The 12,969-nt window shown below is 36.0% G+C and overlaps 1 protein-coding gene across 1 annotated transcript in view; it reads left to right on the top strand.

Annotated features, from left to right (window-relative positions):
• Positions 1 to 12,670, top strand: part of LOC137502369 (zinc finger protein 555-like) — a 136,321-nt gene extending 123,651 nt beyond the window's left edge. Inside the window, exon 9 of the mRNA XM_068229404.1 lies at positions 12,438 to 12,670. Within this exon, the coding sequence (XP_068085505.1) occupies positions 12,438 to 12,534 (97 nt within the window). The 3' untranslated portion in view covers positions 12,535 to 12,670. The remainder of the gene's footprint in view (positions 1 to 12,437) is intronic.
• The last annotated feature ends 299 nt before the right edge of the window (positions 12,671 to 12,969 follow it).

The following is a 12,969-nucleotide window of genomic DNA, read 5'->3' as shown; positions in this document are numbered from 1 at the left end:
GTGGTCAAGCGCTAAATAAAAATAACTGAAGTACATGTTAGGTGTCCCGCACAAGCACTGCAGTCTGGTCTAGCACCAAGAAAACGTCAAATAAACTCAAACATAAGTAAATGAATAAATAAATAAATAAATAAATACGAACCCGCACAATTGAGCATACACGGTCTGAAAGGGGTATAACACTACATGTGTTTATTACATGGGTCTCTCTCTTTCCTTTTCACACTTGATAGAGTGTCACAACATGTTCCCTTATGTTGATCAATCTTTAGTCTGCAGTAAAGCTTTAAATAATACGTTTCCAAAAAGTCTCCTTATTTGACCAACCCATCCAGTAGGTGCTTGTCATTGAAGTCTTCTTCCCAGCACCTTACCTTCTATTACAATCTCCCTGAGCCTGTCTTTAACTGTGATAGGACTGAAGATTGGTCTGGATTTAACTGTGCTTATTTACTCTGCATATTCATTATACACAAATAATTCTCAATAACACCCATACACAACAAAAATCATAGCTGTATGTGAACCAAACCACCTTTCATTGCACCATTTTCCTCTCACTCGATAGTAGCATTATGGTGTGATATAATGCAACTGGTCTTGTTCAGATATTTCAATAGGCAACAAATAATTTCCTGATCATGTTGCCCGCGATTGCTGCAAACTGCAGAGAAAGAAGATTGATAAACTCATACGTTTTCCTCAACATTCTTAAAGCTATTATTTGAGAGAATTCACTGAATAGTTTGGGTTTTTATATAGTTCTGATTCATGTTCCAGAGATGGTCAGTGGGAGCCATGTTTATCGATAACTTTTAAACAGCGTCCCATAAGGCATGGACATTGGTCGAAGCAAGTCCCAGTGCATACAAATTCCTCTTGACATCATCCCAAATGTGCTCACTAGGATCAAGGTCAATTGACATTGGGGTCCAGAGAAGCATCCCCACGTCCGTGGAGTGTTCATCGAATTAATTGGCCACAGTTCAGGAGCGATTCCCCAGTCCATTGTCTTGCTGTGGGAACAGATCTCTTGCAGGGTGCTGGAAGTAAATGAATGGGTGAAGATGATGTAAGAGAAGGTTCCTATATCCTTTGCCATTCAGGAATGCTGCCAGGGAGCTGCATTTACCCTGCGATCTGAAGTTTGGCAGTAGAACCAGGAAGCACTGGATGGCTGAGGACGACCCCATGAGCCATTTGAGAGAGAGAATGGATCAGATTCACGCCCTTGTTCGAAGAAATATAAAAAACTGGTCATTGCCAAATGAAACATGCTTAAGACGCACATGCAGAAGAAGGTGGATTTGAAGCGAAGGATTTGGAGTGACTCTTTAATCCACATAGGCATGAGGTCTGTTAGTTAAACTCCAACATTCATGAGAAGTACCATACAAAATGTTCAAGAGGATCAACGACATTGCATACCATATTCAATGAATTTACAAGGAGAGCTGAAGGTGGTGCATTTCGATCAGATAGCACCTTACGATGGAGCAAAGTCCTTGACTAATGGGTAATAAAAGACTGGTTACGAACTGATCTGGGACGGAACAGTCTTAAGGTGGGGGCAGTATTACGACTCTAGGAGTAGTAATACCACTCTCAGCTGGACCAGGAGATTAGTGATCGCTATGTGCAAACGCACAGAAAATGCAGCATATGTGAGGGTAGTCTTTTTTTCTGTTGTTATTGAGAGTCGTATTGTAAGTAAAGGCAAGGAAATTTATGTATTCATGAATGTAAGAAGATTGGAAAGTGTGCTGTGTTATTTTTCATTAAATGTTTAGTATTAGCATGACTGTGTGTGTACAATTTTCTTGGTAAATTGTAATGAGTTTTACTAGATATGGTGCCTTTCAGATTCCTATGGGAAGGAAATGTAACTCACAAAAGTAACAAAATTATAGAAAGTAACTCTGCCAAACATTTTGAGTTCCTTGAATTTGGTAAAACAAACCTAAGGATTTGGAGGCTTCATTTGTAATATTTTCAGCATACCCTTTAATGAAAAATCCAATAAAATTCCCAATTCTTTTACTAATTTAGACCTTCCTAAAACAATGTTATCCATTTTATATTCAAAGAGTACTGCAGATTTATTCCTTGGAGATGTTACTGTGAAGTAATTATTCATAATAAAATGGATCTTATTATTCCTGCTACACATTTACATATTATTGATATCAGTATGCAATTTTAGAGCATCCTCAGGAGTGGTGACAGTTCTGTACAATTTAACATCATCAGCATACATTACAGTACATGATGACCTTTGGTAAGTCAAAAATATTGTGAATGAGAATAGGCCCTAAATGGGAGCGTTGAAGCACACCAGGTGTAACACTGAATGCAAATGATTTTGTCTGCAAATACATGACAGATTGTTTTCTCCTAGACAGACAAGGTGATATTAATTTCATAGACGCACAGGACAGGCTATAATTAGGAAGTTTTTACTATGATATGGTTTATCAAAAACTTATGAGGAATCTATGTAATCACATCAGTCTGGTTCTTATTATCCATTTCATTAAAAACATACTGAGTAAAATTTGCAAGGTCAGTAACTGTGGACCTATCCAGGGATAAAACCATGCTGAAAGGGAGTAATGAAAGTTTTACACGAAAAAAAAATTTGACAGTGTATTATTTGTTCAAAAACCTTCACTGAGGCACACAGTATTGATACAGGTCTATAATTTTCCAGTTTTTCACTTTTCCAGACTTGAAGCTAGGGCATGCTCAGCTAATCTTCTATAAATCCAGAAATATTTGAGTACTTAAAATTAAACTATATATTTTACATAAAGGTTTCATCAGTTTCATTTTAAGACATCATTGGGTCCACTTCCCTTACTTGGTTTAAGATTTCAAATTTCCTCCTGATGCTCACACTCTGTAATACTATACAGGATTCCCGTTTGTTGATCATTTATAACCAGTACGATACTCTTCGTCCGTATCAACACCCTCCTGATGTACTTAATTACTTTAACTTGAACTAATTTCTGTATTTGAGAGAAAAGTTGAAATAAATAATCTGAGATAGGCATGGTAACAAATGTAAGAAAACAAATAAAAATAAATAAATTTATATTAATATAAATGTTCGAGGGAATGGTACAAGAACAACTTGAAAAATATAAAAATAGGAAACCAGAAGGATAACATACATTTGAACTGTCTACGATTTGCTGATCTAGCTCTTCTGGCCAATGATATTCAGGAAACAAAACAACAAATAAAATCTTTATAGGAAATAGCTTGAAATTTTGGTTTGAAAAATTCATTTGAAAAAACAGAAATTATGCTAACTCAGCTTCTGCTTGCAAGCAAAATTAGGCTGGAAGACAAAGAAATAAAAATTGTAGAAAAATTTAAATATTTAGGTGAAATAATCACTTATAACCTGAATAGAGAAACCAGCATTGCAAAATAGAATATATAAACAGTTTACAGCAGGGCCGGTTATCAAGAATACATATAATAAAAAGTATCTCTCAATTGCAACCAAACTGAAACACTACAAAACAGTCGCCCAGACACAAATTACATATGCATGGGAAACATTTCTGAAAATAACAAACACAGTGCAATAGATAGGGTACTCAAGTTAGAAAGGTGAATAGTAACAGGTATAACTGCGTGCGGCAAGTGGGTGACTTTGGTAAAAATATACCCCTGCTATCCTTCGTCGCAGAACATGCTACACATTGCTTCACGAGTCTCCAATACTTGCTGTGGCGCTGCCAATTTTGTTAGTCATGACAACGACATTTTATGCGTTTTCCCGTTAAGTATTTTTCTTAATAATTATTAAGAAATTTGACGAAGCCACACAGATGCATACAAGAAGCTGTCAGTAAGTATAATGAATTTTATTCACATATCTTCACAAATTACACACATAACCTTGATCACGGTATCACAATAAAACACTTCACTTCAAGAATATCAACAAGTCGCCATTATTAAAATAGTTGACAACTGACACCGACTACCACAGAGGTTACACTTTGAACCACAAATAAAACAGCTGAAAACAGATAACTGCCGATCAATTCAACATGGAGACTGCCTTAACTCGGCATGTCAAACTAAACAATAACTTCCAAACCATAACTTCAGTAACTCAACAGTAACTGACTTCACCGTCAAGATCGTCTCTTTATACATATCTGGCCAGATTTCCAGAAAGATGTGTTACAAAAGAAACTACCTTCTTGAGTATTCCAGAGTGTCCAATACATAGAAATAGTGTACAGAATATTCTCAATTGTTCTTGTGCATATTACCATTCTGGAAGTTAGAGTGTGTTTCACAATTACTGATTACAATTTATACAGGAAAGAATAGATTACATAATATTAATTTACAGGTATTTACATTAACGGAACTGATATCAATGTCTGTGTACAACATATGTTCCATAACATAACCTCACACATAATACAATCATTCGACTACGTAAATAATAGTAATACTAAATGGATGTAACACTTCACAGCTATACTGTATATACAAGAAATAATAATAATAACAACAATCACAATTGTAAGATGATAATAATAATAAAATAACAATAATAATAACAATATTCGAGCTCAATATCTACATTAGTTACCCATGGGTGAGAGAATATTGTTTTCAAGTCGTCCAGTCTTTGCTGACCAACTGCACTTATATGAATGATCCTTTGATTTCCTCACATGAATAACCTAGCTTTCTTAATGGGATTCATACACTGTAACAGTACACGACCAACTACATTACGAATTGCGAGCGACTGAAAAAGAGGATATCACTAAGTTTACACAAAGAATATTTTATTATACCACCTATTCAATACAATTCATTCCACTGTTGCATGGTCAAATGAACATAGAAACTACCAGATGTTCATGGTACATGTTTCACCCCTCTTTTATAGGACATCATCAGCCTTATTTAATCCTAAAAACAAAATTTGGTCTGAAGATCTTATCAAATTTACATAAATTGTATTGACGAACTCTTATTAGAATTGACACTGTGGATTCAATATGTTTGCACTACAAAGATTTTTGACGAAACACATACTAAAATCATTTTGAAAATTATAATGTTGGTCTAAAAGAATTTTGCATCATATTATTTCTTAAAATAATTCATGTCTGACTCTGAAATGGATCCTTTTCCTAAAATGCTTGAACAATATATATAAGAGCGAGTAATAGGTACAATGACAATCTCATGAAAACAGAAATGCCCCTTGAAGATGTAGACATCTGTGGAAAAGAATGTGATCATTCTGTAATGAAACAAAGCGAACTTGATGGTGTGTGACTAGATCATGTATGTTTCACTGAAAATATTTGGTGTATAAAAACAAACACAGTGAACATATTTTAACTCTTAGCTCTTTTAAAAACAGATCTCAACTTCAACATACATATTTTATCATATTATTCCTATCCATTGAAGCCTTGGATTCGATTCTGGTTCCCAAGCGTTACATATTGTTCAAGCTTTTTACAAAAAGATCCATTTCAGATTTAGACATGAATTATTTTGAAGAAATAATATGACACAAAATTCTTTTAGACGAACATTTTAATTTTCAAAGTGATTTTAGTATGTGAACATATGTTTTATCTAATAATCTTTCTAATGTAAATATAATGAATCCACAGTGTCAATACTAATAAGAGTTCGTAGATACAATTTATGTAAACTTGATAAGGTCTTCAGACCAAATTTTGCTTTGAGGACTACATAAGGCTGATGATGCACTTTAAAAGAGGGACGAAACATGTACCATAAAAATCTGGTTTTTTCTATGTTCATATGACCATGCAACAGTGGAATGACTTGTATTGAACAGGTGGTATAATAAGATATTCTTTGTGTAAACTTAGTGATATAGCCGTTTTCGATACGGAACAATGACGAGAATAATGGTTTGTAATGAAAAAGAGAAATCGTCATGAAAAATGCAGGGGAAATAGACAGCTTAAATTGAGGATCGAAAGGTATCTCTATACATTTTTATTTTAATCAAATATTCAGTGCAATTCTTCGTATTTGGAAATTTTCCTTTTTTTTAGTAATTTGATATATACTGATTAGATCAAAGAATTCAATTAATTTCATACCATACACTTCCTTCACTATTGTTACTGCATGAGAAAACAAAAAATAACTTGCCAACTTACAACAGTTTTCCATTGTCCTACTTCATTCTTCGCTCCTACTGAAGGAATGCTCACGATGTGAAATAACGTTCTTTTGCTGTATTTGTTCATTTATATTTCCATCAGTGAAGTCATTTAAGTTGAGTGCACTACAACTGATATCCCTGAGAGGGGAGTGGGAGGTTTGGAGAAGGTAATAACTGACTGGTTTTGAAAATGGTAAAGTAATTACTGCCAACAATCATTTCTGAAAAGCATTAATAACACAGGAGAAAGGTACCCCAAAATGAAGTAAACAAAGAGTTGAGAACCAAAATCATAGTCAGAAAGTTTGAGATATTTACTAGTTTATAATATGAAACTCATATTTTAATTTGATGACAATATAAACTGAAAAAGATTATGACACTGAATTTAATTCCCAACTCTGGTAACTGAGTCAGAATTCATGCTGAAATAAAACAATGGTATTTGCTGTACATATATTTATTTACAATCTAAATTTAAAAACTGCCATTCCATATAAAACTGGGCCAGGACCGTATGAAATTTGAAAATAAAAATAGATTTATTTAGGATTGCCACCCCCACACCCCATATTAAGCTGTTTTAAATTTCTTAAAATTTCCCATCAACATTACACCTTATTTCATCATTTTCATATTTTGCAAAATTAGTCAACATGTATTTTACAACCAAATCACTAACATTTACAAGGTTTTTTTGCTATTTTGCTTTATGTCGCACCGACACAGATAGGTCTTATGGCAACGATGGGATAGGAAAGGCCTAGGAATAGGAAGGAAGCGGCTGTGGCCTTAATTAAGGTGCAGCCCCAGCATTTGCCTGGTGTGAAAATGGGAAACCACAGAAAACCATCTTCAGGGCTGCCGACAGTGGGATTTGAACCCACTATCTCCTGGATGCAAGCTCACAGCTGCGTGCTCCTAACCGCACAGCCAACTCACTCAATTTTACAAGTTTTAAGGCCACTTTGCAGGAACACAAACAAGATTCTTCAGAATCTATTACCACCCTAGTACTGCAATTTTTCAGATAGTTGTTATAAATTTCAGATAATGTTTTAACCAAATTATCTATTACATTGCCACTGTTAACACTTATTCCTGTATTTCTTTTTTACAATATCTACAAGCTCATCAAGTACATCCACTGAACATAATTTATGTAAAGGCTTCGGAATCTTATCTAACCCCAACTTCTTGTTCATTGTAACCACGTTGCATACAAGGTCCATCCTTTCGCAGACATACTCTTATGATAATTAGAAATGACATCATCAACACTAAAAATCAGCTTCCCTTTAATAAATTCTTGGTTTGACCTGAGGCTCGCTCCAATTGCCACACTGAGTTGTTCTTCCTCCACATCTGCTAATCCTTTCGGTAGGTACACTTTTTATTTCACTGAGATACTTTGGCACACAAGCCTTCTTTTAGCTTAAGAATTTTTTGAGGAAATACCTTTAATTCACCTTTAACAATGCATTTGGCAACTCTAATAATATCACTTTCTGAAAAATGTCTGATACGACAAGCAGTGTTTTTAGACCACTGAAATCGGTTGGTATTCTTCTTAGCCACTGAACCTTCAAATTTTCATCCTTGGGAAGAGAAAACATAGAAACAGCCACTTCTCCTGGGGTGTAATTGGACTTGCACCTTTTCACGTTACAGTGACGAGGCACGCTGCATTGCAGGTTAGGTTACACAATCTCAGCATTATCTGAAATGGTAATTCATCGGAATGTATAACATATTGCATGGATACGTATACATGAGTGCTAAGAGATATTTCATCAGAAAGAACAAACATGTATCCCATTTATTATACATTTCAAGCTCCAAATCTGGCACATGCTTCTGAAATGTTTATCCCACAAATAATGTTACACACGCAAAGGTAACTTTCTTCTAAACAAAATTACTCATCGAATGTAATTGAAACGATTCTTGAATATTAAAAAGTATATGGTTTTGTAGCAATGGACACAAGACAACATGAACCCTTGCCACCGAGCTCGATAGCCTCAGTCGCTTAAGTGTGGCCAGTATCCAGTAATCAGGAGATAGTGGGTTCAAGCCCCACTGTCGGTAGCCTTGAAGATGGTTTTCCGTGGTTTCCCATTTTCACACCAGGCAAATGCCGGGGCTGTAACGTAAATTAAGACCACAGCCACTTCCTTCCACTTCCTAGGTCTTTCCTATCCCATTGTCACCATAAGACATATCTGTGTCGGTGCGACGTAAAGCACGTAGCAAAAAAAAATAAAGAACCCTCCAACCCTCGAAACATTAGAGATTGACTTGATCATGTGATAATCCCACACTAAGGCCTGTCTTTCTCACGGCCTACTTGTTGCATCGGTCTAACTAGCTCCTTATCGGCCTTGACAATCTGGTCTATGCACTGTAATCGGTGTAGATTCATAGCTCGACATATGGCGCTGGCGATCTAAGTTTCTGCGGTAGGAATACATACTCCTCTGTGAAAAAGATATTGACTATGATAGTGGATTTATCATAATTTAGAGGAATGAAGAATGTTACATAGATTAATGCTGTTAAAATGATTATTCCTAAGGGTTACTACTTTCATTGATATTTACCAATATTAATGTCGTGAAATGAAGCTGTGGAGAGATGGAGTAGTCCAGCTGATATTTTGATATTGACTCTGATTGCCGATTCATAATAATTTAGGGAAAGAAGGAGTATGTTACATTGACTAATACTGTTAAAATGATTAAGCCTAAAGTCTACTTTAATTGAAATCTGCCAAAATAACATCGTGAAATGAAACTGCATTAAGATGGAGTAGTCCAACTGCTTGTCCTTAACTGTGAGGAATAATAGTAATCACTTTTATTATCACAGCATTTAGATACATAGCAGAACTTACCACAGTACTTTTGTCTTCTGATGTTAATCTTTAGATTAAGAGTCATTGTTCAATTAGAGTTTTATAATTCTTCAGGTGCTGCTGACAGGAAGGATGCGGGACAAACCATAAAAGTCTTATATTTTTCTAATATTCGGTGTATATATAACATAAATATTTTGACTTAATATGTTTAAATTATAATTTCAATATGTATATACTTTCAGATTACATTTCATTTATACCTTACACTAGAATCTTAAATACTGGACGAGTTGGCCATACGGTTAGGGGCGCGCAGTTGTGAGCTTGCATCTGGGAGATAGTGGGTTCGAACCGTACTGTCGACAGAACTGAAGATGGTTTCCCATATCCACATCAGGCTGGACCTTAATTAAGGCCATGGCCAATTCCTTCCCACTCCTAGTCCTTTCCTATCCCACCATCGCCATAAGACCTATCTGTGTCGGTGTGATGTAAAACAAATGACAAAAAAGAGAAGAATTTTAAATAAACATTCAGTGAGAGAAAAGTATTTTCAGTAAATACACTGTAAAAGAGATACGAGGGCTTGAATGAGGTCCACTCAGCCTCAGGAGATCAACTGAGTAGAGGGGGAATGGATTCCCACCTTAGCTATCCTTGAAGTGGTTTTCCATAGTTACCAACTTCTCCTCCAGGCAAATGCAGGGATGGTACCTTACTTAAAGCCACGACCTCTTCCTTCCCTCTTCCTTCCAATCTTCTCATCTGCAACACAAGGCCACCTGTTCAGCATAGCAGTTGCAGCTGCCTGGGCAAGGTACTGGTCACCCTTCCCAGTTGTATCCCGACCTGAAGTCTCATGCTCCAGAACGACTGCCCTTGAGGTGGTAGAGGTGGGATCTCTCGTTGAGTGAGGGAAAAACTCACCCTGGAGGGGTAAACAGTTTAGGAAAGAAAGAAAAAAGAAAGAAGATAAACACCCAAAATAGAAACGGAAAACTAAGATAAAAGTGCTAACTGCTTTGAGTCACTCTGTAGTTTTGTTCTGGTCTACAGAGAATTTGTGAAATGAGAATGTCCTTTTGGTCTCTTTTTTTCCTGTTCGAAGTACAAAAAGACACACAGCAATACTTATTTGAATATTTCCAAACACAGTTAAAGAAATCACTATACAATTAAAATAAACGAATTAGCGAATAAATTAAAATTGTTGTTTAGGACGAAGTTACGGTGAGAAATCACTTGAACCACTTATTACATTTCTTCTTGTTTGCAGCAAATTTCTGTTCGAAGTACGAAAAGGCACACAATAATATCACATACTATCAGATTTGTACACGCAATTTTAAAAATCAAATCATCACACTACACAATTTAAAAAAAAGAAACTGATTACCGCAATACTATCAGTTCTCAAAATCAAGCCAACAAACACCTCATTGGGAACATATTGCCAACATTTACAATAGCAAAACTATATAAATAAAACTGGAAATGTGGTAATTTGCGGTATACAGCTTCCAGTCAATGACTTAGAAGGCCAGTGGCCCAGCGGCATTATGGTGAAACTTTCCAATTACAACTTTATGCTGGGCTTCACAAGTGATTATCAAGGCCGGTATAAGGAGCGCAGTGAGGGATCCAGTCGGCTGTGGTCTTTCTTGTTGGCCTTGGTTGAAAGTCTTATCGTATAGTACTATTAAGGCCTTAGCACACTGAATGCGGGCTTCGACTATGGGCAGGACGTCTGAAACCCAATGCGGTCTGCGATCCGTAGATGTCACATTGTGGCATGCTAGAGCATGCAGACAGCTAGAAAGGCCACTTGCGTTTCGTCAACAGAAGAGAAACATATTCAAATATCTGGTGTTGTTCTGATGAAGAGGAAATATTAGCATTATTTGTCCTTATGAGAAAAAATAAAAAGCAGAAATGGATTCACGAAATATATTTGCAATGAGAACAATTAGGTTAATATCACAGATTATGTTGAGAATTAGAGAGTTTAGAAGATAGATTTTTAACTTACTTTCGAATGTCTCGTGAGTATTTTGAAATGTTATATAATCTACTGGAACCAACTATACAAAAAATTCTCAACAAACTGGCGGAGGCCTATTCCTGCAAGAGAAAGGCTGGCAATTTATTTAAGGTAAATTATTTAAAATAATTAAATATACCTTGTGAACAAAATTTATTATAATTGTTAATGATAAAAATTACAAATATTTTGTTTCATGTCACAAAATGGAATGTTTAGATTGGCAAGTCTCTTGTATTTAGATTTCCGATCATTGCTGATGTAGGAGGATCAGCTTCCTGCAGTTGAAATTGTTCCATACAAACAGGTTGTTCTGTAGCCGCAGAAGTGCTCTGACCATTGGAGTACCTAACAATCATTGAACTGGTATCTCTGCTGCTGCTGTAAACACCATAGAATCTTTCACCTGAGCCCAGTGAACTCCTACATGAAGTACTTGAAGAATATGAATAATGTTCATTGATTTCTTCCAGTTCAGCCTTACCAAATAGCTCAGCTAACTGTATTTTCAGTTTAACCTCTCTCCTCAGCGAAAAACATTTAAATGTTCAGCGTAGCTCATGAAAAGATTATCTATTTTGTGAGGTTGACGTTTTGAGATGTTTTTCGTATAAAAATAATTTATTAGGTGTTTGACGTCATCACTCTGGTCTTTAGGATTTTCATCCTTTTTGGGGGTTGCAGCGTTTGTGTGGAGAGTGATTGCTGTTCTTCAGTCACAGGAATACTACTCCCTGAAGGGGCTGCACTATTTGTTTGGGAAACTTCCATAGCCTCGATTTCTGATGTTGGGTTTTGGGATGGAACATTTGATTTTTTGAAGTCCTTACTAACGAATCATTCAGCAATTGCAAGTGGCTCCTCCATGACCATTTTTTATAATTAGTAAATACAGTAGAACCCATACTTCCTTTATCCAGCTTTTTATATTTGATGTAGCAATCACTCAGATTTCTCCACGTGTTTTATACAGAATATCCTGAAACAATGGAAAAATGGATAAAATTGCAATAGGCTAATTCATTTTTCGTCACATTTGTAAAGTTGTATTTCCAAAATAAATAAACTACCTCAGTCACAAATTTGGGGACCCTCAAACCCGCACTGAAGTTCTTGGGGTTTTGTTTTATAATTTATTGCATGTTTTGTTTTCATTTCATTTGGTGGAGAGCAGACTAGACCCCACCTAAAATTCTTACTATTAATTATTGATTGACTTCTGTCGTTTCCTGATGATTCATCTTATATTTTATACAATGACAATATTTCTTAATATAATGTTATATAAATAAATATTTTGCCACTTGTGATACCATACAGACTTTTTGTTTCAGGTATTTGGCAACCGGTGATTCCTACCAAACTATTGCATTTTCCTTTCGAGTCGGGCGCTCAACTGTCTCAACAATTATAAAGGAAGTCTGCAAATAAATTTGGAATGTACTGCAACCCTTATACCTACCTACGCCAACCCCCATAACATGGAAAGGAGCTGAGATCGGATTTTGAGAAATGTGGAACTTCCCCAACTGTGTAGGGAACATCGACAGGAAGCATGTAAAAATAAACTGTCCACCCAACAGCGGTTCAAATTACTTCTGCTATAAACAATATTTTTCCGTAGTTCTTCTGGCTATAGTTGACCCCTTATACAAATTCCTAGTAGTGGATATTGGCAGCTACGGGGGGGCTGAGTGACAACGGTATTTTTGAAAACTCGTCCTTTTACCGTGATTTTCTTGTTGGAAAAACAATTCAGCCTGCAAAGCCTCTACCAGGGATGAACTTACCAATCCCTCACGTATTAGTTGGAGATGAAGGGTTCGGCTTACACATTCTTAATGCGCCCCTTTCCCAAGACTGCTG

Source organism: Anabrus simplex, chromosome 10 (genome assembly GCF_040414725.1).
Source record: "Anabrus simplex isolate iqAnaSimp1 chromosome 10, ASM4041472v1, whole genome shotgun sequence".
NCBI classification, from domain to species: Eukaryota; Metazoa; Arthropoda; class Insecta; order Orthoptera; family Tettigoniidae; genus Anabrus; species Anabrus simplex.
This window is presented reverse-complemented; position numbering and strand designations above follow the sequence as displayed.